At 50.6% G+C, this 27,427-nt stretch overlaps 10 protein-coding genes across 10 annotated transcripts; 4 read left to right on the top strand and 6 right to left on the bottom strand.

The window, feature by feature from the left end:
• Positions 1 to 156: 156 nt before the first annotated feature.
• Positions 157 to 1,843, bottom strand: LCP9604111_3663 (uncharacterized protein; the record flags this gene model as incomplete). Its single annotated transcript, XM_039071276.1, has 5 exons — positions 157 to 292; positions 351 to 978; positions 1,043 to 1,367; positions 1,428 to 1,467; positions 1,536 to 1,843. The coding sequence occupies 5 exons, from the start codon at positions 1,841 to 1,843 to the stop codon at positions 157 to 159; spliced, it is 1,437 nt and encodes a 478-aa protein (XP_038930326.1).
• A 744-nt stretch (positions 1,844 to 2,587) lies between these two features.
• On the bottom strand, positions 2,588 to 3,637 carry fbp1 (fructose 1,6-bisphosphate 1-phosphatase; the record flags this gene model as incomplete). Its single annotated transcript, XM_039071275.1, has 1 exon — positions 2,588 to 3,637. One exon carries the CDS (start codon positions 3,635 to 3,637, stop codon positions 2,588 to 2,590), a length of 1,050 nt encoding a protein of 349 aa, XP_038930325.1.
• A 730-nt stretch (positions 3,638 to 4,367) lies between these two features.
• On the bottom strand, positions 4,368 to 7,033 carry LCP9604111_3661 (H(+)-transporting V0 sector ATPase subunit a; the record flags this gene model as incomplete). The annotated part of the gene is made up of 3 exons (XM_039071274.1): positions 4,368 to 6,494; positions 6,542 to 6,856; positions 6,908 to 7,033. The coding sequence occupies 3 exons, from the start codon at positions 7,031 to 7,033 to the stop codon at positions 4,368 to 4,370; spliced, it is 2,568 nt and encodes an 855-aa protein (XP_038930324.1).
• Positions 7,034 to 7,819: 786 nt separating this feature from the next.
• Positions 7,820 to 8,501, bottom strand: LCP9604111_3660 (GNAT family N-acetyltransferase; the record flags this gene model as incomplete). Its single annotated transcript, XM_039071273.1, has 3 exons — positions 7,820 to 8,191; positions 8,265 to 8,274; positions 8,350 to 8,501. The coding sequence occupies 3 exons, from the start codon at positions 8,499 to 8,501 to the stop codon at positions 7,820 to 7,822; spliced, it is 534 nt and encodes a 177-aa protein (XP_038930323.1).
• Positions 8,502 to 8,959: 458 nt separating this feature from the next.
• On the bottom strand, positions 8,960 to 9,211 carry LCP9604111_3659 (uncharacterized protein; the record flags this gene model as incomplete). The annotated part of the gene is made up of 1 exon (XM_039071271.1): positions 8,960 to 9,211. One exon carries the CDS (start codon positions 9,209 to 9,211, stop codon positions 8,960 to 8,962), a length of 252 nt encoding a protein of 83 aa, XP_038930322.1.
• Positions 9,212 to 13,359: 4,148 nt separating this feature from the next.
• LCP9604111_3658 (uncharacterized protein) lies at positions 13,360 to 15,080 on the top strand (the record flags this gene model as incomplete). The annotated part of the gene is made up of 3 exons (XM_039071270.1): positions 13,360 to 13,586; positions 13,651 to 13,849; positions 13,902 to 15,080. 3 exons carry the CDS (start codon positions 13,360 to 13,362, stop codon positions 15,078 to 15,080), a joined length of 1,605 nt encoding a protein of 534 aa, XP_038930321.1.
• Positions 15,081 to 16,832: 1,752 nt separating this feature from the next.
• On the top strand, positions 16,833 to 19,345 carry cpcA (amino acid starvation-responsive transcription factor GCN4; the record flags this gene model as incomplete). Its single annotated transcript, XM_039071269.1, has 3 exons — positions 16,833 to 16,973; positions 17,939 to 18,584; positions 18,639 to 19,345. The coding sequence occupies 3 exons, from the start codon at positions 16,833 to 16,835 to the stop codon at positions 19,343 to 19,345; spliced, it is 1,494 nt and encodes a 497-aa protein (XP_038930320.1).
• Positions 19,346 to 20,563: 1,218 nt separating this feature from the next.
• LCP9604111_3656 (asparagine synthetase domain-containing protein) lies at positions 20,564 to 22,366 on the bottom strand (the record flags this gene model as incomplete). Its single annotated transcript, XM_039071268.1, has 2 exons — positions 20,564 to 21,634; positions 21,683 to 22,366. 2 exons carry the CDS (start codon positions 22,364 to 22,366, stop codon positions 20,564 to 20,566), a joined length of 1,755 nt encoding a protein of 584 aa, XP_038930319.1.
• Positions 22,367 to 22,924: 558 nt separating this feature from the next.
• LCP9604111_3655 (guanine nucleotide exchange factor VPS9) lies at positions 22,925 to 25,352 on the top strand (the record flags this gene model as incomplete). The annotated part of the gene is made up of 4 exons (XM_039071267.1): positions 22,925 to 24,251; positions 24,308 to 24,561; positions 24,612 to 25,252; positions 25,307 to 25,352. 4 exons carry the CDS (start codon positions 22,925 to 22,927, stop codon positions 25,350 to 25,352), a joined length of 2,268 nt encoding a protein of 755 aa, XP_038930318.1.
• Positions 25,353 to 25,802: 450 nt separating this feature from the next.
• On the top strand, positions 25,803 to 27,343 carry LCP9604111_3654 (putative toxin biosynthesis protein; the record flags this gene model as incomplete). The annotated part of the gene is made up of 4 exons (XM_039071266.1): positions 25,803 to 25,994; positions 26,103 to 26,241; positions 26,293 to 26,401; positions 26,455 to 27,343. 4 exons carry the CDS (start codon positions 25,803 to 25,805, stop codon positions 27,341 to 27,343), a joined length of 1,329 nt encoding a protein of 442 aa, XP_038930317.1.
• Between the last annotated feature and the right edge of the window lie 84 nt (positions 27,344 to 27,427).

Below are 27,427 nucleotides of genomic sequence, written 5' to 3'. Positions count from 1 at the left end.
ACATAGGCGAGTTCTGCTTATGTCACCCACACCAACGGCCTGCCGACTTGGGAATAATCTAGCATTGGAGACAGCTACAACATACAATATATAAAAAAGGAAAAGCCAAAAAATTATCATAATCTATTGTTTTACAGCTGCCAGCATAATAAACATCTATGCATGGGATCGCTTCTTTTCGCGGGCCCAGAACTGATATAGAACAGCCAGCATAGCTAGCATGCACACATCAAGGGCAATAGTCCAGTTATATCCAATAAGGTACCTTGGAGCATCAACAGTCTTCCATACACTAGATAAGAAAAAGATTAGTATAAAGTTCAGGATCAGCAGGTTGCACCAACACTCACAAGAGCGGAATCCAAGCCCCAAAGGTATTACCAATAGTATTCATGGCACTGATGACAATAGCACGCTCCTCGGCACTATGGGCACAGATCTCATTTGCCCAGGCATAGATAATAGCTGCAATCCCATCCGCCGTGCCTGACAGGAAGAACGCAAAGAACTTCAGTCCAATAGGGACATTCCAGATCGCTAGCACAATACAAGCAAAGATATTCAGCAAAGCAGTGGCAGCAATCAAGCTAGCTTTCGCATCGTACACATCAGAGAGAACTCCACAGATCACAGATGCCACAATAGTGACCGCCGGCGAGACTGTCGTGATCGTGTTGATGCTCTCGACCGAGTATCCCTCCTCCTTGAGCCAGATTGGCAAGCCGCTGTTCGAGGATACACCATCGGCCTGCGAGAAGAAGAATGCAAATCCGACTAGAACCCACAGCCGCCAGCCTTTCAGGATCTGGAGAACCCTCGACTTGGTGAATGGTTGACGGGCTTCGCGGTTCTCGGATGCCATGCGCTCTTGCGCGAGGCGGACTTCGTCGGCGCTGAGGAAACGCGAGTTGCATTTGTCTGGTGTGCTGGGGAGGAGGCATAGGCCTAGGAAGGCGATAGGAATAGTGCATGCAAAGCCTGATATCATTAGTCTGTGTCTCTTTTGTTCCTTCCTTTTGCGAGACACTTCGGATACACTCACAAATTATGTATAGCCATCTCCACCCTTCAATCCCGTACCGACCGTCAAGCCTGGCATAAGCTCCCGCTTGAATGTATCCCGAACTCATGCTGCCGACTTGGGAGGCAATGAAAAAGATTGCGCCTCGGCGGGACAGTTCTGAGCGCTTATACCAACTGCCCAGGTACCATTGCACGGCAGGGAAGAAGAAGCCCCCGAGGGCACCAACGAAAAAGCGGAGAGCGTAGAGCTGGGTGACATTGCTAGCCTTGTACTGTGCCAGAGTGAAGACACCCCAGAATAGATCGGCGGCAGGCAGGAAATAGTTCACGGGACAGCGAGTCATCTATAAAAGACAGTCAGTAAATTATTGTCTCCATGGGGTAGATTCTAAGTGACAACGAACCAACAAAGTCAAAGGAATCTGCATCGTGATGAACCCAACCCTATACCAAGTCAGCATCAAACCTCAATTCACACTCCCCGCCACCACCAACCCATCGTATAAACATACATGTAAACCGTCTGTAGATAATTTAATTGGTTCCCATAAAGCTTCAAATCCTCCTTCATGCCAGATACATAGGCTGTACTCGTGGCCGATGAATCCAAGACCTTAGCCCAGTACGCCAGGAATACGAAGACGATGATCAATCCATCGAGCTTGAGGATCAGCCGCCGCTCGGCAGGGGTATCCGTCGGCGCAAACCACTCATGCCATTTCTGGCGTGCAGGCTCAGAACCGGACGGATGCTCTGTTTTCGTGGGGATTTCCTCGGCTCCCATTGTCTGCGGGGCTTTCTCAATGGGTAGAGAAGACATGGTTGGGTATTTACCTCTAGGCTATGTATCTCCTTGTGATAACAACGCTAGCCTCTGGGGTATGGGGATACGACACCGCCGATCAGATACCTGAATTCGCTTCATTTTTTTTCCCCTTGGGTGCTTTGAGCTGTTATAGGGCTGAAACGGAGCACGCCATCGGCCGCTAGAATGAGGAGTCAATCAAATTCGCCGGTAAATTTTTGACGCTATCGCCAGAAATTGCATCAAGCAATGCCAAGCTCCGTTCTGATTCGTTGGGGCCTTGGGGTTTGACCCGGGGAAAATCCATGGATAAGTGCTGAGATGGTCAAGTTTTGTACTTGAAGAAGGCCGGTATTGCTGTGGGCCTGGGCTGTTGTGGAATTAGTCAAGGATTATACTCGTATATATCAAATCGAGTAAGCGTGTTAGCTAGCGTTGGAACTATGCAGGTGTAGATGTTGTGTGGGACCAGATCTGGTGGCGTACCCATCTCTGCACGGAGGTACTCCGTTGATAGCACTAGAGAACAATATGATTTAAGATTTTATTTTATTTTTAATCCCAACTTGTGCAGGTATAACTATCGTAAAGCGCTGAAAAGAACAAGACTGCAACGAGGCAGAGGTCGGGAAACCAAAATGTAAAATCCGACCAAAATCATCATGTCCAAGAATGAGGTAGGAATAAATAGTGTTAAGAGGATATATGCAGGGAGAAACCAGCATCCTGAAAGAAGGAAAGAACGTCTCAGCGAGACGCTTATTTCTTGTACTTGTTGTACATATCAATGACCTTCTGGACCTCATTCTTGGAGCCAAGGAAGACACCACTCTTATCGTGGATTGTCTCAGGAACAACCTCCATCAACCGCTCCATACGCGAGTTGACAGCAAGGCCGCCTGCATTCTCGAAGACCATAGCCATGGGCGCACACTCGTACAGGATACGAAGCTTGCCCTTGGGGCTCTTCGAGTCGGCCGGGTAGGCGAAGATACCGCCGTATAGCAAAGTGCGGTAAGCATCGGCGACCATGCTACCAATGTAACGGGCGCTGTAAGGCTTGCCACCGTCTTCGGGATACTTGAGGCTATGGAAGTAGGCGTTGCACCACTCGTCCCAGTACTTGCTGTTGCCCTCGTTGACGGAGTAGATGGAGCGCGACTCGGGCAGTCTCATGTTGGGGTGGGTGAGGATGAACTCGCCGAGGGAGTTCTCGAGCGTGAAGCCGTTAACACCGCCACCGCGCATCGTAATCACCAGCTGCGCTGAGGCGCCGTACATGGTAAAGCCGGACGCCACCAGGCTAGTACCCGGGTGAAGCAGGTCCTCTGGGCCGACGGTCTTGTTGGGACCCAGGAGCTCGTCGGGAAGCTGGAAGACACCAAAGATGGTTCCGACAGACACACCGGCGTCCAAGTTGGAGGAACCGTCAATGGGGTCGCAGACAACGGCGTAGCGAGCATCGGGGTGCTCGTCGAACCTGATCACTTCCTCTTCTTCTTCTGAGACGATAATGCGGCACTTGCCGGAGCCACGCATGGCAGAGATGAAGATGTCATTGCCGATCACGTCCAGCTTCTTCTGGTCATCACCGGTTATGTTCGAGGAACCAGCGAGTCCGGTAAGGTTGATCAAGGAAGCACGACGAATGTAGTAGGCAATTGACTTGAAGGAGAATTGGAGGGCATGGCACAGGAGTGTGAAATCTCCAGAAGCTTCTGGGTACTTGATCTGTTCTTCTGTGAAGAATCGAGAAAGTGTGACAATATCAGTGTTGATGTTCTCCGCTCCAACAGGTGCTGAAGCCATTTTGGGGTATTGTTTGGAGGATATAGGATATAGAGATTAAAAAGCGTAGCAATTGGGTTTCAGGTGAAGAGTAGCTTAAGTAGCAGGCGTGTGGCAATCTTGAAACAAGGCAGACAAGGTAGGAGAAGCAGTTTAACGTCAGTGAGCGGGGGGGAATTAAACCGGGTAGAAGTATGGGGAGTGACCTCAGTCCCGTTTTCGTCATTTGCCCCGCGTGACCTGCCCGGGCCCTCGTCCTTCGCCCCTCGCCCGGTTTTCCCCCTCCCTCGCCGGGAACGCCCGTCTCTTAAGTATGGAGCTTCCTATCAAAAATCACTATTATTGGTGATCGCTGCACGGACTGGACCTTGTAGCGATAAACCCCTACTTCCTCCCAAATTAGCTTCACGCCCATACAAATATGTCCAAGCTAATCTGAGATGTGCTGCCCAATGATCTAGATCCTCCCGGTCTGTCCCTTGGCCGACTCGGCCTCGGGATCAGCAGCGGAAGAAGAAATCCCTATACCCCACCCACAGTCATGCGCACGTGAAAAGATCCTGAGATTTAGGTAATGCCATTGTTGTGCCCAATTAAAGGGGGATATCTACGCTATGGCGATAGTTCGGTGTGGATATATGTGGCATAGATCGGTACAATATAGATAATGTATAATTCTAGACCCTTTACAATACAAAAAAAGAAACACGGAGTGAGACAATCCCGTGTTGTAGAAATAAGAACGAATAGACTAGTCCACGGGGTCCTCCTCCAACAGGGTCTTGAAGCTGAAAGGCAGGAAAGGAATACCCTCACCAACGAAATGCTTACTCATTGCCTCAACCCAGTGAAGACGGAGCGAGTGCAACATGGCACTGGTACCTTCCATCACACACAGAATGCAAATCGTCAGCACAAACCAGAGGTAGAAGCTGACAACAATCATGATCACACGGGTCACGGGGTTCTCCTGGTCAAAGGCACCACCAATGGTCATGGTCCAGAGAACGATCGAAAGTTGCTGGTGGGCAAGCGACAGAGCCCACAAACGAAGGTAAGAAGCAGTGTGAGAGATACAGTTGAGGCAGAATTCGATGGTGTGGATGACTTGGTGGATCATGATGTCGCCAAAGTCGAACTCCTCATGCTCTTCGCTTTCATCGATGTCCTGAGAAAGCATGGCCACGCCTTCTCCGTCGCTAGCCACACTGTCACGACCCAGCCCGCCGTCCAAGTCACCATCGGCGTCCAGTGCGCTCACCCTGGAGTTCTCGCCGAGGCCGCGGTAACCCAAGGCACGAGCGCGGTTGTGTTCGTAGCGGAGCCAGAGAGGCTTGAGGAAGAGCATCACAGGTACCTGGGCCACAGCGACGAGGAGCAGAAGAACCTGGACCATGCTCTGGCCAGGATAGAGTTGTTCATCCACCGTACCAGGGCTGAGGAACATGAAAATGAGCATGTTGAGGAGACCGGGAGGGTTCACACCCTTCTCCTGCCAGTTCACGGTCCACTTGTAGAGTATAGTGAGGACAAGATAACCAAAGATTGACTGGAAGAAGAGCAATCCAGGAACAAAATTTCCCCAGATGTCAACCTTAGATCTGAAGTAACGTCCATTGACGTATTGCAAGCAAAGGGCATAGGTCATGTGGCACCATCCAAGGAGAACGCTCATCTTCATCTTCATACTATTCGAAAATAGCAAGGAGTTGTCTGCTTCGTGCCAGTTCCAGTCCAGTCCAATTGGAAAGCGATAGCCTTCTCTCAATGTTGCCTCGACCATTTTGCCGGGCTTGATGTCCTCGGGCCATTCCCACTGACTGGGGAAGAAGGTGAAAGATTTGGAGAAAATATCGTTGTAAATAAAACCGGTGTAGATCGAGAACAGACCCATCATCAACATAATATACCGTCCATAGAATGCCATGTATGTCAGTTCATCCAGTTTAGTCCGCGCCAGCTTCTTTTCCCAGAAAATCATAGCAGAAGCGGCTAGAGTCATCAGTGCACCGTGACCGCAATCACCAAACATGACTGCGAACAAGAAGGGAAAGGTGACGACCGTGTACAGGCCAGGATTGACTTCCGAATACTTAGGGATACCGTAAGCATTCACGATTGTTTGGAACCCTTCGGTGAACTTGTTCGTCCTGACAAAAGTCGGAGGGGTCTTGTTTGTTCGGATCTGGTTGACGATTGTAGGAACAGTGAGGCCCGCGCGGTCGTTCACGTCCTGGAGGGTCGACTTGATCAGAGCAAGAGAGTTTGTCGGGCACCACGCCTCGGCAATGAGCGTCTTCCGCGCTTGGTCGTATGAGAATTTGTTCAAGGTATCATAAACGGCCTTCTCCTTCTTGACAATGATCATCCAGGCGGCGAGCGAGCGAGCAATTTGGGAAAGTTCCGCATCAAGGGTGTTCTTGGTGTTACGGAGCACATTGCCAACATCGCCGAGACGGGTGTTGACTTCGTGAATCTGGTCCCTCCTCAACTCACTGTTCTCATCGACACCGTACAAGGAGGCGTTGAGCGACTCCGAGATCTTGCGGATCTTAGCAAGAATGTTCTTGCCATGAGCGAAGATGACGAAAACATTCTTGTGGACTTCCTCGTTCGTCATTGGGTCGATAATGGGCTCCGGAATCTCGGACTGGTTCATGTAGAGATTTCCGCGCAGGGTACGCCAGAGGATACGCTCAAAGGCTCCGATGCGATCCCGGGGAATAACACCAGCCACGAATCCAATGTTCATTTCCGAGAAGCTCTGCTGACCCTGAGTGTCTCCATTTTGATGAGGGGCGTGATGCTCGATATCACGGAGCAGAGGAGCTTCATCGTTGTCCAAGGACTGACGAATGTCTTCTGTTTGTGTATGGGCCTATTCAGTTAGCCTTGTCTATCAACGGTATACTCGAGGCAACTTACCCGATCGAAAAATCCACCGGCCTCTCTAAGTACCCATCGCCATTCGCTCAGCTCGACTTCACGTTTCTTCAAAGTCTCATAGCTATCGTTCAGAGAGATAATCCGCTGTTCAAGGCTCTCACTGCGATCAGCCAACTCATCGATCTCCGACGCTAAGGGGGCGGCCAATGTATCGGAGAAATCCGTGGAAGATCTCATAGGGATTGCGGCCTTTTCCGTCTGTTGGTGGAAATAGCGGAGCTGTCTTTCGACATTGTCCAGGCGGCGGATTTCTTTTGTAAAGGTTCTTTGGAAAGCGTTCGTGTCCGGGTTGAGCTAGGAAGACGTTAGCGGGAGTATCAAAGCAAAGCGCTCTTCGTCACTTACATCTCGGAACTGAACCTGGCCAACTTCACCCAATGCACTGACAACTTCTCTTCCGATCTCGTTGGCAATATAGAGCTGGGTCAAGCTCATATCCGCCGAGCGGAAGAAGGTGTCCCGTGGAACCATGGTGTAATGAGGCTACCAGGAGCCGTGTCTTTGGGAAGAAGACAGGGAAAAGTAAGAGGCAAAGAGCGACAGTAATAGATAGATTCAATGAGAGGCACAGATCCTCGGCTCTGTTGTTGCGAATAGTCCGGGCTCTACTTGCACTCGTTCTCGGGTGGCTCTGTCAAGCTGGCTGCATCCAGCCACGTGATTTAGTTTGCACGTGATCTCATAGGACGACTAAACTAAACAAAATGTCTACAATATGGCCAACCTACAAATAGTAACTAAATTCCTTTAAACTGCTCCTGGGTAGATGAACTAATGGCTTATTATCATGCTTCGTCTTTCTTCCATTCTAGGAGTCTGAATCAGCAGGGGATCTGTCCTAATCACCTATCGGTGAATAAGAGCTGCTTGCCCTAACCGATCATAGTTGAGGAACGAGTATGCCATCTCATACTGCAAATTATTGGTAGTACGATTTATTGGGACCCGTATATACTGCCACAGTGCTATCGGAACAAGCTGATGCTTTCTATCTATGTTGTTTTTTCTATAATCCTTCGATCGAGTCCCTAGTTGACGTTTCCACTTGTTAGGATTAACGACTTTCTCATGTCAAAAGGTTACAAAGTCATCTAGGAGATCTTTTAATCGAATATTGAAGTACTCGATTCCCTAACATGTTGAATAATTTCCCACTATGTCACCCCCAGTGACGGTTCATGTTTAGAAAGTATGGTTAACTACCCAGACCTTCGAGCGTCAGAATACCACCGAATGAGTCGAATTCCACCTATCCTACTACCTGTTGGGCTTTTCCAACTCAAAAAGTGCAACCACATCACCTTCAATCGACTGCTCGCGGTAGATACTAAACCCAGTCCTCTGCAGCACCTTCACACTGCCAACATTCGCTCTATTGCACGCCGCAAACAGCTTCTCCTTTTTCAAATCCGATCCAGCCCCGTCGAAATCTATCCTGTCAAGCTTCCACCACGCATCTACAATACCAGCAACGGCCTCAGTGGCATAGCCCTTGCCCCAGAAGTCAGGATGGATATTATACCCCACTGACGGGGCTGGACTAAGAGCATTGATTCCCGCTCCTCCAATAACCGTCTGTGACGAGTCCTCGGAACGGATAATGGCGAAGAAGAACCTCCCCAATGGCACCTGATGCATCCGGGGTTGTAAATGTCTTTTTGGTAATGAGGGCCTCTGACTCTGATATGTCTTTGTGGGGTACTTTGGGCCAGCTACAGATATAGTCACAAGTCAGTATATAACTCTCCCGGGTTGTCGTGGTGGTTATTCTTTGGGTATAATCTTACAGCCAGTCCGCTACGTCTTGTCGTCGGCGGATCTCAAAAATGGCCGTGGCGTCAGCTACCGTCAGTGGTCGTAGATACAGGCGACTTGTGTGGATGGGTCTCAAATCGGCCGGGACGATCACGGATGTAGCTTGATCGGGGTAGAAGCTCATGTTGACGGAATATGCGATGTTCTTAGAAGCTGATTCTTGTTGGGTATAGAAACTACAGTTATATATATTCTGCATGAGTCATTCGCGGGGCTGGCTGGTCAGGCTGGTCTACAACAATATCCCATACCAGCGATATATACAACACATAATAGAGATGCAATATAACAGGACAGCGAATACATTTTGAACAGACCTCACAGAAATATATTGCTCTAGCTTCGACCACCACGCCGGGATAGCGCATCTTAATGCTTTCGAAGCTCCGATATACAGTGCCGCCTCACCAATTCAGAAGCCCAGAAATTCAAATCAAAACAGTTTGAAATTAATCATTTACACTCATAATATATAGTCGGTGGAAAAACGAAAAGCCAACCCCATCGTCACGGATAGACAGCAGCTCCCATAGAGCGGAGTCGACGAGCACACAGAATGTACAGCCACAGATCAGCTTCGACTTAGGCACCGCCATCCCTCTTCGCGTATTCATCCTCCATCCGCTCCTCGTACAGGCGATCGGCCTCCTCCTTGGTCAAAGAGCGACCACTATCAGCATTCTGCGACGGGCTGGCTGAGTTTCCAGGCGCGGTCCCGAAATAGCTGTTGTTGTTGATGTGGTCAGGGGCAGTGTGTGAAGCGGAGCTAGGAGGTTGTGTGCAGTTGGCTTGGCTTTGTTGCTTGTCAAAGAGATCGGCAGTGGGGACGGGCATCTTGGTTCAGGTTGAGTGTTTAAGTCGCGAGTGCGGCAGTGATTTCGAGGAAATTAGATTTTCAAGGAAGTAAGTGAGGATGGTAGACTAGGACTCGAGCTGTTGCGATTTTTGATTTCGGTAGGATTTCATGCTGGTTTTATGCTGGCTGGCAAGAGTTGATCTGGGGTCGCCACAGATGTGGCGACGCCACTGTGAGTCAGACGTCATGTCAACAAAACGCAGCTGAGAAGTGAGATTTCAGCAATTTATGGTTGGTAGGGGAACTGGGGATTGGAGATTGGACGCTGGAAACTGGATGCTAGACACTGGACATAAAGTACCGTAGAATGAAGACGAGACGAATATGCCATCATTTATGTACTGATCGCGATACGCAACAGGCCGTTGTTGATGCGTGCCGAGGGACGTGGGGACTGGGCGCAACAGCGCAAGGGTATTCCAAGGGACGAAGTTACAATTACAAGAAAATAACATTTGCCATTAGAGCTTATTACTATGATCTACAAATTCATATCTCTTCTCCAAACTCGAGCCACTGGCTCAAGGTTGATGAAAAGAGTTCCACGAAGGAGAGTGCCAAAGAATGCGCCTGTCAATGACCACGAGAGCCATTGAACAAACTGTTCCACCACGATGTGCAATGCAGGGACCAATCTGTGGCGACACGTCTTATTGATCACGGTCACCCAAACAAGGTAAGTATGAAGAAGAAAGAAAAAAAGAGGAACTGGACTGGGAAAACGCGGATATATATACCCTAGCTGGAAAGCGGTGGCAGATTCCCAGATTCGCCACCTCACACTGATTGGTTAGCAACCGAAGCAAATATGAGCACGTGACACTGCCAAGGCCCAACCGCATGTAATATGACTCATCCACCTCCCTTTCTGGACATTACAGACCTGTCAGGTCAGGGCGAGGAATGACGCTACGGAGTATGTACAGTGCAACGTGCAGGACACAGGTACCATGCATTTCTTTCCTAGGTTTCATGCTTGCGCCAGAGTGAGAATGAAATCATGAACCATGAACCAACACACAGACCTCAAACATGAATCAATAATTGAAACCTCCTTGTTCGAGACCTCAAAAACAAGCCAGACTCCATACCCGACCCGAGCTTGTGTGGATCCTCCCCTATCCCACAACTTTGTATTGTGGCTCTCACGTCCCGTACTACTCAAAAGTCCGAAAGACGTTTGGATCACAACTTGTTTGGAATACGGTCTGTCGGAAGTATACCCTTATTCAGAGGGTTCTACAAGATTAACTCGGGTGAGGATCCCACAGTTAATATCGAATAGCAAGTAAACGCCCATCCTTATCAAAGTGTGCCATGGTTTGAGTCGATCTAGTGGACGCTAGAGTCGTCGGGGGCTTAAATGGACGGGAAATCTGTCCCTTGTGTACACCGCAGGTCAAGCTGGCGCTTGGCGGGAAGTATTACGATTAATTTACTCGGTAATGAGCTCGGGAGATATATTCTGTTCATGAAAGTAGAGTCTTGCTGTGGTACTATATTTTAGTTTTTTTTTCCTGCTCGAAACCTATAGTTACATGCATCATGTACGGTGCAAATGTAAGTCCCTGGAACAATCACAACTACAACGAGTAATATGGAGCCATATGTACTCCGTATTCCGTATATGCATCCCGAAAAAGCGGGAAAGAATCCATAGGCGCCCGGGTTCCGCTATGCATGGCACTTGCATGGTGTCAAAATATAGCCCAACAACAAGAGAGGAGCAAAGATCGACAAGCTGACTTGGAACAATGATGTGATCGTCGACGAGCGGTAAACGCCGACCATTCATGGGATGCAGCAGGAGGAGGGTTGAGCCTAGGACCTCGCGACCGCAAAAAAAGGGCGAAAACGGTAGGCTTGGTACGGACATGACTGGTGCTTAGTCGCCCTAGAGGTCTAACGGGTGCAAAAGGGGGGCCATGATAGGGCATGATGAGATACCGAGAAGGGGGTGGATTCCCCCGTGCGGCTATCATTACTGGAAATGTTTCAATGGCCACATTCTGGCAGTGTTGGGCTGCGACCTGATAGTGCTTGACCTGAGGTAGTTGTAGATCATACCACCTACCTCCGGAGATATAAGGTGGTGCCATAGGACATTGTACGAGAAGAACAGCGTATGAAGGCACTTTCCGTTCTCCTGCAGACACTATCTTGTCGATGAACCGTGGAAATGAGGAAATGAACCGAATAAAGTGCTTGATACCTACACTGAGTTTGTAGGGCTGGCCCCTTATTCGCTAAGACTCGAAACTAGATGCGTAGTCCGGTGGAGACTACTCCGTACTTCGTGTTGTACGTACTTTTTTGATATATTATTACCACTAAGAAATCTACGGGGAAAACATAGGGGGATGTAAAGGGTGACAGAAAAGGGGCTTAATTAGGGGCATATTGTCCAAGCGTGTAGATCGTGTTTTCAGTTTCAACTATGTTTTCCTGCACCATAAGAGTTACTTTGTACTCCGTATGCTGTACTCCGTGGATTAGAAGTATGAGACGATCCTGGTATGGAATGATGCGCATATCACGTAAAGAGGCGACACTTTGTAAATGTGCTGGGATTGGCTAGACGAAAAGATCATGGGACCTTTCCCGCAGCGCGGCGAAGACAGTTGATACGCCGATAGGGACGTACATCAAAGCCGGAGTCAAGAAGGAGGGGTTGTATCACTGCTGGTTGGTTGTCCACGAGGGTTCGCACGCCACTACATCATAGAGTTGATATTCGGTCATGGGGCCTGAGTAACGATTGGAAGTCGTGATGGCCAACCATTGTAGAACCTAAAGATGAGTGCATGGCCCGGTAGCCAATACCCGGCCTAAGCCATGTAAATGCGACAAAGTTCATCTACATAGACGGCGCACTAGGCTGATCATGACGAAGCAAAATGACGGGCTGCCTTGTGGTGATATGGTGGGGGTGGGCATGGAGTACAGGGATGCCCCTCCAAAGGGATATATTCTAGTGCCGATATAGCCCTTCCGAGGGAGAGGCTTGCAAGGTCGGATCTACTTTTGACTACGGAGTACGGAGTATGCGGAGTAATACAGAAGAACCATCGAAACATCTAGTTGATTTGACAATGAATGGATTCGGTAATTCCAACGGCAACGCCCCCCTTGAACTGTGTAACGGCGTAGTTGAACGATGTGGAATGAGCGCCAACGGTGTGGCGACCCACCGAAGAATAGAACCTCCTTACGGGCCAGAAAGTCACTAACTAAGTATACTTTTCTTGTGTCTGATGACCTGACAATCTAAGATAACCCCGCCATGACGATATATTTTTCTTGCATACTCTATAGAATATGAAACGAACAGAAGTTGACTTTTAAATCGGTAGGAGCATCCGAAGTACATGGAGTAATTAGCGAGATGTGACCGTTGATTCAAGCTGCATGGCCGATCATGGCCTATGGTGTGATGGTTTCATACAGTGCAAGGCCAAGAATTGCAGAGTTTTCTTTCTCCTATTTGCTGTTTAGTTCCTAAATTTAGTTGGATCAGGTCTAGCGTCACGGACAAAGAAGCTCGTGTTATCGTAAGTATTCTTAGGGCATAGATTGGCACACTTCCAAGGTTGTCCATGGCTGTTCCACTTGCAAAGTTAGTTGCAAAGCGTATTTGGCGTTACATAGGAGACTGATAGAGTGCAAAAACAGAATGGAATTGAAAAAACATGTCAAAAGGGTAATGAGAATGACAAAATACAGCATCCATGGATGAAAAAGACATGGCCCGTAAAAACAGAACGCAAATAACGGAAAATGACAAAAAGAAACCAAAAAAACAAAAAACAAAAAACAAAAAAAACCAATTAACCCCTGAAGCGCCATTAGCTAATCTTTTTGTGGGTCCCCTGAGCTCTGGGCTCCCTGCAGGTCCTTTCCTTTTCAGGGAGGACGCCATCAACAACCCTCTGACTCTTTTTTTTCCCTTTTCTTCTTCTCTCTCTTCTCTCTTCTTCCTCCCACAAAGCAAAATACCCTTACTTCGTGATACCCGAGCTATTGTGCTCTAATTTCTTTTGCTTTCTTTTGAGATACCCTATACCCAACACGCCTATTTTACCCCTACGAAGCCCAGCTTCTTTAATACCCGTTTATTATTTTAATCATGTCTGAAGTCCAGAAGACTGTTGAGGAGACCCCGGTCGTCCCTACCGTTGAACCCGCCGTTGAGACTCCTGCCACCGAGGCAGCGGTCGAAGCTCCCAAGGAGACCACTGAGGAACCCACAGCCACTCCCGCCATTGAGAGCACCGAGGCTTCGGAGCCCGCCAAGGAGGAGGTGAAGCCCGCTAGCGAGGGCGTTCTCGGCCACAAAGGCCCCGGTCTGGTCAAGTAAGTTGCGACTGAGATCACAACTGCGACACGGAGACTGACAAGTGTTCTTCGTTTCTTTTAGGGGCTTCCGCTTCGTCAAGCGCTTCTTCTACTTCAACGAGGAGGCCACTGAGAGCAAGCACCTCTCCGTCTTCCACCAGAACGAGAAGTCCTCCGTCGCCAACCCCATCGCCGCCTGGGCCACCCAGACCGGCAAGGGTCTGCTTTTCTTCACCAAGCGCGCTGAGGACAAGGCCACCCCCGCTGGCATTTTCAACCTCGTGAGTGCTTTGGCAACTGTGATGTGATGCGGCAAACTCTAACAATGAATAGGCCGATGTCTCTGACGTGACCAAGGAGGGTACACACGAGTTCCTCTTCAAGGTTGGTGGCCACAAGCACACCTTCCAGGCCGCCAACACCGCCGAGCGTGACAGCTGGGTTGTCGCCATCGAGGCTCAGGCCACCGAAGCCAAGGCCGAGAAGGAGACCATCATCTCCAGCGAGGGCTACAAGGCTGAGCTCGAGAAGCTGACCAAGCCTGCCGTTGTCATTGCTGCCGCCAAGAAGACCGAGGAGGAGACCCCCGCTGTGGCTGGTGAGGCTGCCCAGGAGGAGCCCAAGGAGGAGAAGAAGGAGAAGGCTACCAAGAGCCGCTCCCAGTCTCGCAAGCGCGCCAGCATCTTCGGTTCGCTCCTGCCCAAGAAGGAGGCCGAGGAGAAGAAGGAGGAGACTCCCGCTGGTGAAGAGACCAAGGCCGCCGAGCCTACCGCTGAACCCTCTGTTGAGGCTCCTGCTCCCGTCGTTGCCGAGACCTCTGAGACTGCTGCTGCCCCAACTGAGGTCGCTGAGCCTACTGCTGAGACCCCTGCTGAGACTACCGAATCTGCCAAGGAGGAGAAGAAGGCCGAGGACAAGAAGGCCGAGAAGAAGGCCAAGCGTGCTTCCATCTTCGGTAACTTCTTCCAGAAGGTCACTAGCCCTTCCCAGGAGAAGTCCGAGAAGGAGGCTAACTCCTTCCCTACCGAGGAGACTCCCGTCGCTAGCACTGCTCCTCAGCTCGAGCACCCCGTCGAGGAGGCCGCTGCCACCCCCGAGGCCGAGGCCTCGACTACCCCCGCTGAGGCTGTGGAGACCCCTACTATTGAGGCTCCCGCCGCCGAGCCTGTCCCCACCCCCAAGGAGAAGCGCCGCACTTCCTTCTTCGGCAACCTTGGCATCAAGAAGGAGAAGAAGGACTCCTCCGACAACGAGCTCACCGATGGTGAGGCCAAGGAGAGCAAGCCCAAGAAGCTCGGCAGTCTTTTCCGCAAGCCCAGCAAGGCTGTCAAGCTTGACAAGGAGGAGGCTACTGCCACTGAGACTGAGGCCAAGGCTGACGCCGCTGAGGAGGCCCCTGCCGTCCCTGCCAAGGAGACTGAAATTCAGGAGGCCCCCAAGCCCGTCGAGACCGCTGAGGACTCCAAGAATGTCAACGTTGCCGTCTCCACCCCTGTTCAGGCTGCCGCATGAGATGCGACTCGGAGTCCTGTGGAGTTTGAACGGTGGTGGGACGTGTCCTATCCGCCGCCCGCCCGCGATATACCTGACGGGCTGATTCAGTCTTGAAGGTGCAACTCTGATACCACTTGCTCCAATTGTTTTGCTTTTCCCTCGCCACTGTCGTTATCTTCGGTCCACGGCCCCCGTTTGTGTTTGGGCCTGGACCTGAGATGACGACAATGAGATACCCGCTGTCGCTTTTTTTCTTTGATTTTCTCTAAAATAATACCATCGGCGTCAACGACGCCCCCAGACTTTGGACTGCGGCTCATTCCTTTACGACCTGCGTCCCGCGATTGTGACTCTGTTCGCGACGCGACTATGTGTTACGTGGTTTGTCGTCCGACTAGATTGATACCACTCTGCCTTTTCTTTTTTTGGTTACTTGCTTTTGTGTTTGATACCCTGTGGGGAGGATGGGTGCTCTTTTTGCTTGTTGCTTGAGCTTTGGATCTAGTCTGTCGACTTGTTTCTCCCTGCAACCCAAATTGGCCCTGTAATGTTGTCTACCGTTGTTGTCCCGAACGGCTGGTTTATATTCCGCCGTATAGGTGGCATACCTTGCGATAGGTAATACTTAATAGAATCTCTCAATTTTGCTTTACATCGTCATCGTATTGTAGTTTTGAGCTTGGTCGTTACGTGGCGCAGGCGATAATCCTTGCTGCCAGGCTAGTAGTTGTAATCTCTAGCAGCTTATGCATATGATACTGGGAACTCCCTCTTAGACATACTTGTCTCCTACCTCCCATGTACCTATTTCTCGATGGTCTCGTATAACCGCAAAGTGGGTTTGTTCGTTGTATTTGCTATGCTACCCCCCTTCTATTAATACTGATGCGGAGACCCAGCACTCCCTTTCCGCATCGTTTAAAAAAAAAGTGTCATCGCAGGCTTTATCTTCACGACATGCACTGATTCAATGCCGAACCTCTTAGAGTGTATCATGTCGTTCAATCCCGGGTAAGACATCGTGGCCCTAATAATACAGCCACCTGAATATCCTCATCCCCGTTCAAATGCTCCTCGGGCTCTTCCTCTGGGGCATCACGTTCGGCTACCGCGGGCTCGATGACAACACATGGTCTCCACCAATCCCTGAGTAACCAAGATCATCCCGGTTTCAGTGGAGGCATCGGCTTCCATGCGTTCCAAGTGGCTGTTCAGAGAACGTTGAGTGTGGCAGATGTCAACCTGGGATTGGGGTCGTGTTAGTTGGGCAGAGTAACTATAGATATATTCACGAATCGGTCGTGGATGACCTTGTCTTCCGCATTGAAAGCACCAAGCATTAGATTCTAAACTATCCATAGTCGTAGGAATATCCATTTCTACACCTAGAAAAGACCCACCTGGGAAAAAGAAAAAATCGGGTCCATACCGTTGCATATGTATATGCAAGCAATACTCATAGTTGAGGATCTAGCGACCCATCGTGATGTCTTGGCAGTCTGGGGTGCAGCCTTCCATGTTGGTACTTAAAGAGGTTCATTCAGGAAACCACCATTAGATTATTGGATCAGGCACGGACGTACTGTAATATATGCCCGTGAATATCCGTGAGATCGGCCTCTACACGAGCTCATATCGCGGTTACCTACGTTTAACATTTGCAATATGATGCGATATTGATTGTAGCAAGATCGACGGCAGTCTAGACTTGAAGGTCTACTGTTGACTATGCTAGACAATAATGACATGTTCTTTTCCAGTGCATCGCACATGTCTGCAAGGTGCCCGGCGGGCTCCTATTTCGGTAAAGCCTCGGCCCTTGGAGGTACGTCGGCATTATCGCAGGAGAAACGAAAAATCAATAAATTGGGTCTGGGTTACGCAGTGCACCGTATTCGTATTGACTTTAAAGTATATCGATATTCTGTTGAGTTATTTTTTGGAATCGAATTTAGGACGAGTATAGAATGAAGACTGGATTAGCATGCTAGAGTTATATCTGAGTACTCCGTGTATAATGTTGTACTGTACTCCGTCTATATATTCTACTCCGTACTCCGAGTCTCCGACAATGAAATTCCGGAAACAAATGTTAAAAGTCAATTTCACGCCCTTCGGCAAGACTAAGGAAACGTGAGCCTCTCATAGGACATTGGCGACGGACTCAGCCCACCGGAACGAGATTGGGAAAGGATCGGTGGATCCGGTGCATTTTTCTCATTGCCCTCATGGAGAACGCCTGTGTCTCCCCGGGTCTACGTGCAACCTCATACCCAGGTACCAAGGAGGAATTGTGCGGTGCCTGGATGGAATTGATTTCCAAAGAAGCTCAGAAGCTTGGTTGTGTGGGTTTTGAGAGATTTTGGGTGCAAGAAACCAATTGAGGAAAAAGCAAGTTAAATTAAAAAAGAAAATGCATGCCTTGGAATTCCGGGAGGGATAGGAATATGAGCGCTGATTGGTCAATTCGAAAGGAAGCGGAGAGGATCCTGGGGACAGGTACTTGGAAGATACCTGATTTATGTATGCAGATGCAGGCCAAGTGCAGGTACCATCTGATGTACTGCAGTCTCGATGGATGCCTGTCCGATGTAACCAATCACACCCACGCATGCAGGCTGTGACTCACACCCCGTGACTTCCAGGACTAAGCCCCGTGCGGCTCCGGAGCACCGATTGGTCAGCACCAGGGCACACAGCCCTTAAGAAGTGCCTGAGTTCCCCCTCCCCGTTTGCCTGATTTTTCTCTCCCTATACCCGTCTCTTTTTTACACACATACACATAAACCGCCAAATTGCTGCCACACCAGAACTATTTACAACTTCACCATCGCCAAAATGGGTTCCCAATAAGTTCCCCGTCTTTCACCAGCCAGTCTATCTCAACTGAGGCAGACATTATTTCTCCATCCGGAAACCGCCCTTTCATCTCCTCTCTACCCCCTTCAGAGCCTCCTTTTGGATCTCTGAACTTTAGCATCGCGTCGCGTAGCTCCAGTTCTCCCAACAAATTTACCCCGATCGACTTAACGTCGTTCACCACGGATTACCACCAGCAACCATGGCTTCCATCACCCCCACCTCCACAGCCCTTGGCTTCCAATCAGAACAACAACAACAGCAACAACAACAGTGCACTCGAGGACTTTGTGCTTTATCCATCAGCCACACCACACCCGCAGCCCCGCTTGCGTGTGCCTGTGAACACAACCCATAGACCTTCTGCACTCCAGCCATTCTTGGCGCAGAATAACCCCCGACGACACTCTTTCAGTCTGCAGTTGCACCGACATCTCCAGCAGCAGTTCTCTGGTTCACCTGTCCCAGACCCCAGAGTGACCCAGCTTGCCCGGTCCCCCTCTTATTGGTCCCGTCCTACGTTCACGCACCACCGTTCTAATACGGCTTCTGTGCCTTCCGATTCTCCAAACACCAACCGCCCACCCATCCCGCTTTTTAACGGTCAAAACCAAAACACGCCACCATATCGACGTGTCATGTCCACCCCTAACTTCATGGAAGGTAATTCATTCATCTCGCCCTGTGATAGCGAGTATATCGCTAACTTTATGAAAGCTAACGAGGTTGACCTGTTTGGTCTCCCCTCGGGCGACTTCGCCGCTGGCATGGATTCAGCTCTTTCATTCAACGATCTCGGCCTGGCCAACTTCTCCCCTGAAGGTCCCCCGGGCACTATCTCGCCGAGGGATCTCATGATGGATGCGTCTGTTCCTCCCTCCGGTACTTTCACCGACCTGAGCACTCCCTCGTTCGAGTCGCCCGGCAACTTCAGCCAAAACACCTCGCCCATGTTCACCGACATGGATATCGCTGGCCACGAAGAATGGCCCTCTCTTTTCGACCACTCGTCAGACCCACTCAATGCCTTCGACCTTGCTACCTTGGATGTCGCAGCTGCCTTCACTGAACCGAAGAAGCCAGCCATGACGACAATCTCCATGTCTCCTGTCTCCCCCCGCGCCAAGCGATCGGCCGCATCCTCGCCTGTTCCCGCCTCCGGTACAGCCAAGCACTCCAGCGTCGCAGGTGTCAATGCGCGATCGCGTAAGAACCTGTCGCCTGTTGAGTTCGACCCCAATGATCCTATTGCTGCTAAGCGCGCTCGTAACACCGAAGCGGCCCGCAAGTCGCGTGCCAAGAAGATGGAGCGCCAGTTCAGCTCCGAGCGCCGCATCGAGGATCTCCAGAAGATCATCGCCGAACGCGACGCGGAGATTGCCAAGCTTAAGGCTCAGCTCCAGATTCAAAATGCCTACCAGTAATGGTGCTCCTTTTTCTATTCTTGGTCATTCAAAATTTGAGACACGGGTCTTTGCATTATGGCCCCCCTGGTGATTCTGACGATTGTAACGATTGGACATTCCGTCTTCATGTTTTTGTTTCGTTTCGACCCTCTGGGTATTGTGGTAGGCGCGGGTGATGGGTAAAGCCTAGCCCCGACGTCTCACCGAGATCAGATGAACGCGATTTGCTTCGTCGCCTCTGATTCTCTAAAAGTTTGAGACAAGTTCCTCAGTCAATGTTTCTTCTTATTTTTTCCTTCTGATCTGTGTTTCTCACTTTTGCGCTCTGCTGCTTCAGCTTACCTACTTCGGTTTTTGATTACTTTTGTTAGGCCGGTTCTGATTGTCTCCCTCTTATGGGATTGACTCGTGGCTCTCTTAATATGTTATTTGTCTGTGTTTGAATCAATCATCTTGCTCTATCTCTTCTACGTGTATTGTAAACTATCCTAGTAGACTACCTCCGTACTTCTAAAGACTATGTGTAACTCCCTGGTACCATATCCTTCCCTCATAGATATACGACCGAACGATAATATATCTGCATCTCCCTCAAGTGAAAGTGAAAGTAATCTAGTCCAGCTCAGACTTGCCTTTAAAATGCCTCATAAACACACCCCGATCCCCCAACCACCCTCCATCTCATACCATCCGCACTCACAACCCTTCTCCTATCTCCCCCTCCCTGTACCAAAACCCTAAACAGCACTCCTTTCCTCCGCATCTTGCCTGCTTCCATTCAACACGAGCAACGCACCGTCCGGGGACTGCTATTGCTCTATGCGTGAACGAAAGAGGGTGGGAGACACAGGAGATGGGGCGTTTGAGGTTCTGGTGTGCAGATGCGGGTATTTGAGATGGGTGGATGGGTGTGTCTGTGGATGTAGTGTATGGAAACGAAGGACGGTTGTTGGGTGAGGTAGGTTTCGGAAGTATCTGATTCCATGTTCTGTCATCATAGCCGGTGGAGGGGGTAGGGATAGAGATAGAGAAGAAGATGGAGATGGAGATAGAGTAGAGGGGGGAAATAAAAGGAAGAAAAGAAGGATATCTATAATGGAGGATAGAAAGAAAGAGTAGGTAGATGGATGATGGATGTGTAGGAAGAAGAAGAAGAAGAAGAAGTGGATACGCATGCGTAAAGCACCTCAGAACGAAACAAACAAGCAGCAGAAATCCATCCGCCACAAGTCTCCCTCAGCTCAAAGCATCCGTACCCCTCGACCTCCCCGTCTCCATCTTCGCCGTCCGCGCGCCAAACTGAATAGCCCTCTTCTTCTCACGAGAAACCTTCACCAAGCCCAGCCGCAGAGCAACCAGACGCAGCGCCAGCTTCTCGGCATCGATACCAGCCGTAGCCTCGATTTCCGGGAGTCCGAACCCGCACTTCTCCCACACAGGAGCCTGCAGCGTCCAAGCCACGAACTCCTCGTCCAGGAATGGGAAGCGCGTTTCGCGGCCCCAGTGCGAGAGGACGCGGTCGTCGCGGCCGAGATTGCGCGACCCGAGTCGACTGACGTCAAGCTCGATCTCGGCGATTAGGTCTTTGAAGCCGCCGCGGTTGAAGGCCACGCTGTGTCGGCCGTAGCCGGCGAAGAGCTCGTCGGCGCCTAGGCCGGAGAGGAGGACGCGGGAGGAGGTTGTGTACGTGGGTGAGGGAGTGTCTGGGGTTGGGAGTTGAGCTGAGGGGTTTGTTTGGGCTGTGCCTTGGCCGCGGGATGCGAAGTACAGGGCGCATGCGATGGACATGTCCATTTCTGTGTTGTGGGGTCTCATTAGGCGCTTGACTTGCTCCCGGTGTGCGAGAGTTTCTGTGTAGGGGATGTCGATGGCGATGAAGCGCCATGTGCGGCCTGGACAGGTTGCTTGGAGCTCGATGTGGGCGGACCGGCCGGTTATCCGGTCTGGGCAGTTTTCATATATTGAGAGGGGCGGGGAGGAGGGGGATTTTTGTTGGTTGGCTTTTGCGGCGGCTGCCACTCGCGGGTTTTCGAATGCTACATTGAGGAGGTCGATTGGTTCTTCGAGGGGGAGAATGTCGTGAGAGAGTCTGGCGAGAAGTGTGCAGTCTAAACCACCGGAGAAGAGAACGGCGGTTTTGGCCGTCTGGCCTACAATGTAGCCTGGAGGCTCGGGGATGTTCTGTATTCTTAATTCGAGGGATTGAAGCAGTTTTGACTCGAGCTCCTGGACGAATACTGAGTCTGTTGTCAATGCAGGAGGCTGCTCTGTTGGTAATGATGTATTCATAGGTGGGATTGATTTTCTCTTGGTCTCTTGTCAGTTGCTGCTCGCGGGAAGATATGGTAGACATACAATGTGACCAGCTGGAAGTGAAGCAGCAGAGCTCCATGGCAAGGTCTCGATTTTGCACAACTCTCTGGCAGATAAAGAAGGATCTTGATAGCGAGCTAGGTCAATCGTACAAACGCCCTCGGTGCCCACTTCCTTGAAGCAATCCAGCGATGCGCTATCACAAATGCTGCAAATCTTCAAATTTCCATTTTCATCAAATCCCTCGAGGAGCGATCGCCTCCCAAGACAATCCCTGCTGTAGAAGAGCCTTGAGTTGACCGCATCATAGAAGACAAAGGCAAATGGCCCAGAGAGACTTGCAATGGCTTCAGCCATTCTCTCAACAGGATAATTCTGATCACCCTTCACTGCCTGTAGAAATAAGTTGAAAACGCGTTCGGTATCATTGCCTTGGACGCGCTCCCCAGCGATCTTCCAGGCTTCTCCGTTCCAGCAGAGCACAGACTGGGTTGTGGGGTCTACAAGTGGTTGTGTGTACACATGGTCACCTCTCAATGAGAGCACTGTGGATGTGAAGGTGAGATAATAGGAAAGGGGCGGAGACACTCCATCCTGTGCGTTGATATCTTTTTGCGCCGTATGAGTTTTGTAACTGTCTGGTCCTCGCTTTTGGAGCAGAGTGCAGGTCTCCTGTGTCGGTGGTGTCGACTTTGACGAGCTCAATGAAAAGAAAATCCCACACATGACGGAGGGACAGGTGGGAGTGTTGTTTATTCTGAGATGGTCAGCTTGGGCTTTTTTTTGGATATAGAGGTGCCTGAGGCATTAAGGCATTAGTCATTATATCCACCCGCCTTGTCACCAGCGGATGCACTTACGACGGATTGGAAGATGTTGAACTCGTAGATGGTTTATTACTAGGTGGTGTCTTTTAAGAATGAGTTCGACTCTGAAATCCGTGAAAGGAGACGGGCATCATGCAAGTGCCTATCTTCGAAGGTCTGGAGTACACAGGCTGAGCAATGTTAGAACTACATATAGGTATGGAGTAGTAAATACATCTCTTGCCGAGTGAGAAATCCATAATGATACTGTGAAGTCAGCCTCCTTAAGATAACCCAACCATCTGGGCACTCATTCCTCTATACATTATTAATAGACACCGCCTGAATCGAGAGGCGGACTACCTCGGTTGAATGATGATCCGTACATCAATATGAGGAGCCGCATGAGCATACTTGGAGTCTTCATGACCCCCTGAATCTATTTTTTTTGCCCGGGCGCATATGACTAACATAGCTTATGTCGGCCACAGAATCCCCGTCCTCTCCGGGTCCCGATACGAGAGACGTCCCCCATATCCATGAACACACCGAAACGCCGGCCGCTCCAACCGACCGCCTAGCTCAAACACAGGACGGTCTCGTCAGACCAGACAGCAGTCAAATAGTCCAAATGAGCGCGCAGGATACAACAGAGGCACACCCCGCGGCTACTCCCTCCGATCCCGCCGCGATGGACTTGACGACTGCCCAACCACCACAGGCTGAGGCTGAGCAACTTGCGGGGCAGCTGGAAGGACTGTCGGTCTCCGGAGATGCGACTCCAAATCTGTCATCCAGCGCAAATACTCCTCCGCCCCCTCCGCCCCAGAAAGATGATGTCTACCTCAACCTGACAAGTTCTACGACCACTGCGCCAACGCTGCCATCTATCGATCCAAACCACACCCCCGGCCCCGAAAAAGAGCTCCCAGATGTGCCTAGTGACAGTGACCCGGAATTTAAACGAGCTGGTCAGGCTGAAGGACCTCGGGACGATAATGCCTCCCAGCCAGAGATTCAAAGTATCATGGGACAATTCCAGGACCCCGCGCAGAGCACCGACCAAAATGTGATCATGTCACCACGGCTTGAGCTTGCTGAGCAACTGCGAAGCGGTCCAACATATTTCCCGCCACGCCAATCCAGTTTGGACCATGCGGCTTCCACCGAGTCCGTGACCGCTCCGGTCGCTACCCCGGAGAAGCAGCCTGTATCCCAACGTCCGCAGATGCCCGAATCGCCGGTACCAAACCGGAGAGCGTCCACCTCGACGATCCTACCGCTGCCGGAACCAGAGCCTGACCAACCATTCGATTTTCACCGCTTCCTAGAACAGCTGCGACACCGCACCGCCGACCCCGTAGCCAAGTTTCTGCGGTCATTCCTCATGGAGTTTGGCAAGAAGCAATGGATGGTTCACGAGCAAGTCAAGATCATCAGCGATTTCTTGACGTTTATCACAAATAAGATGGCCATGTGCGAGATCTGGCGAGATGTTTCGGATAGCGAGTTCGACAATGCCAAGGAAGGCATGGAGAAACTTGTTATGAATCGTCTGTATTCGCAGACTTTCGCCCCAGCCATTCCATCTCCACCGACGATACCCAGAAGCGCAAGTCGGACCCGACGGAGAGAGCTAGAGAGGCTCCATGGGCCGTGGCGACGTGGCCAGCATCAGGAGGACGTTGAGCGAGACGATATCCTGGCTCAGAAGATACGCATTTACAGCTGGGTCAACGAAACACATCTGGACATCCCGACTGTGAGCGGTGGTGGACGCCGTTTCTTGAATCTGGCACAGCAAGGTATGTACTATGTTCTGGAGATTTTCCAACTTGACTTTTCTGACTTTGCTTGACAGAAATATCAAAAATCAATGGCTACCGGGCTCCTCGAGACAAGGTCATTTGCATCTTAAACTGCTGCAAAGTCATATTTGGTTTATTAAAGAATTCCAAAAAGGCCGACACATCTGCCGACTCTTTCATCCCCCTCCTGATCTATGTGGTTTTGCATGCAAACCCTGATCATCTTGTTTCTAACATCCAATATATTCTTCGATTCCGCAACCAGGATAAACTGGGCGGAGAAGCAGGTTATTACATTTCATCGTTGGTATGTTTGACTTCCATACTGCCATAGATATCCAAACTAACCTGTCCTAGTCTGGAGCCATCCAGTTCATCGAAACTCTCGACCGCACAAGTTTAACAGTCAGCGACGAGGAATTCGAAAGCAACGTCGAAGCCGCCGTGTCCGCTATCGCAGAACAAAACCGGGAATCAGAAACCTTCGAAGAAAAACCTCCCACTCAACCCCCTCCATCTCAGCCCCAGGCTGGACCAAGCCGCAAAGAAACTACTCAATCCAGTGACGAAGACACCGCCCCAGTCGCAGGACTACTACGCACTATCCAAAACCCCCTCTCCACCATCGGCCGCATCTTCTCCGACGACGGAGATTCAGGCTCCGCTCCTCAAGAACGTCCTCAGCCTGTCCCGACACCCCAACCAGGTGTTGCTCCTCCCCGTCTCACTCCGAATGTCTACCAGCCACCCCGCGCAAGCAGCGAGGACCGCCGCTCAGGCGATGAGCGCGCCCGCGGTAGCGGAACCTCTGCGAAGAAGAATCTAAGCCGTGTGCTCGACGCTCAGGATGCTGCCGCACGCCAGGCTAGTGCTGAAGATGCGGAGGCGCGTCGCATCCAACGCGCTGAACATAATAATGTTGTCGAGACACTCTCGAACATGTTTCCCAACCTGGATCATGATCTTATTGACGACGTCGTTAAGATGAAAGAGGGAAGGTGAGTACTTGAAAAGGTTTATACTATTGGATCTTTACTAACTGTTCCTCGCAGGGTTGGTCTAGCTGTTGATGCTTGTCTTGCTCTCAGCGCAGAGTAGTATATAGAATAATGTAGCATCTTCGCTTGTTCGGGGATAACATGTCAGGAACAGTCTCAGCGGCAATTCTGTCTCTCTCATCTTTGACTTGAAATAAATAGCCCCAGAGGTGTATCTTTCTTAAAAATATAATATCGCCTCCTTCGCCCGGCAGAGGTACATCCACCAACTGGAACTATCAATTATTGCAGCTGCTAGACTGAAGTATCTATTTAATTGAAATAATATATTTATATGCATCTGTGTATAAGCTGTTAAAAAGGGATGGTCATCGGCAGTTGAACAGGGATGAATGCCTCAAACCCCAGAGATCCTCGGCTCTTCCCCGCAAAACCGCGGTCTCTCGGAATTTTAGTGAACTCATTCTCCTTTAAAGAGTAACATATTACAATAATTCCGATTTGGAATAAATACAGTCTCTTCTTCTCCCTAGAGGCAACATTGCACACCATGTCGTCCCCCTTCCGCATCATTGAGCATGTCGTGCCCACTCAGCACATTAGGGAGTATCCTGGCGCCACGGCCAACGACCAAGAAGAGCCCCTATATCTGGCCGTGAAACAATATATCCCACTCGACAATCCCAATCCACAACCAGGCGACATTACCATCCTTGGTGCCCACGCGAATGGCTTCCCCAAGGTATGAGATACAAGTGCCGAGGTCCAGACCCGCTTTGGGCTGCGCGCATAGCGATGGCCCTGGAAGCATACAACCTAGAATCGGCGATATATTGATCATTTCTCGCAGGAACTATATGAACCACTTTGGGAGGAAATCTACGCTCGGTCTAAGCAGAATGGGATGCGCATTCGCGGTATCTGGATGGCCGACGTGGCGCAAGAAGGCCAGAGCAGCGTGATCAATGAAGACTCCCTCGGAAATGACCGTATGTGTATGAGTACCTTATGAGAAGCAATTGATACTAACTCTATAACAGCTAGTTGGTTTGACCACCCCCGAGACCTCCTCCACCTAATCAACGTCAAGCGGGCTGAAATGCCCCGGCCTATCGTTGGCATAGGGCATAGCATGGGAGGCGCCCATCTGTAAGTTCCACCAACCATCACATTCACACAGCAGCTAGCTAACCTACTCCTAGAGCACAACTGTGCCTAATGCACCCCCGACTCATCCACACACTAGTCCTCCTAGACCCAGTGATCCAGCGCCAAACCACGCAACTAGACAATCTCAGCCTGCAAATCAACAAGCGCGTGATCGCCAAAACTACCCAACTATCAACCCACCGGCGCGATCTCTGGCCCTCCCGCCAAGCAGCCGCAGAAAGCTTCCGCCGCAGCCCCTTCTACCAAACCTGGGACCCACGAGTGCTATCCCGCTGGATCGAGTACGGCCTGCGCGACCTCCCAACAGCCATCCACCCACTAGACCCCAAGACCCCGATAGACAAAACCACCGGGCCCCCAGTAACACTCCGAACTACACTACACCAGGAAGTCTTCACCTTCTCGCGGCCAAACTACACGAACATCCCTAACAGCACCAAGCCCGTCAACCGCGTCACACACCCAGACCTAGACGCAACCCATGCACACAGCTACCCCTTCTACCGACCAGAGCCAGCCCGAATCTTCGCTCAGATTCCTTTCCTGCGTCCTAGCGTGTTGTACATCTTCGCCGGCAAGTCGGACATGTGCGGGCCCGATATGCGCGCCGATAAGCTCGCTAACACCGGTACCGGACTGGGCGGCAGTGGCGGCGTGGCTGCGGGCCGTGTGAGTGAAGTCTTCCTCGAGGATTTTGGTCATCTCCTTGCCCAGGAGGCTGTGAATGAGTGCGCTGATGCGGCGGTTTGTTGGCTTGCGCCGGAGATCCGTCGCTGGCGGGCGGAAGAGGAGAGTTTCCGCGCGGCTTGGAGTCGGAAGTCTAAGATTGAGAAGGTTACTGTTGATGCGGAGTGGTTGGAGAATGTTCCTGCGCCAGCGCGTAGGCCGAAGGCGGTACAGAATGGGGAGTCGAAGCTATAGGTGAATGATTTGTTCGTAGAAGTATAAACCATATATAGTTTGCTTTTAGATTATTCTACATCTGAATATAGAACGGTCAAGGCT

The sequence above is a fragment of the Penicillium roqueforti genome (assembly GCF_015533775.1).
Source record: "Penicillium roqueforti strain LCP96 04111 chromosome Unknown scaffold_06, whole genome shotgun sequence".
Classification (NCBI taxonomy): domain Eukaryota; kingdom Fungi; phylum Ascomycota; class Eurotiomycetes; order Eurotiales; family Aspergillaceae; genus Penicillium; species Penicillium roqueforti.
The sequence above is the reverse complement of the archived record's forward strand: the minus strand, read 5'-3'. Positions and strand labels throughout refer to the sequence as shown.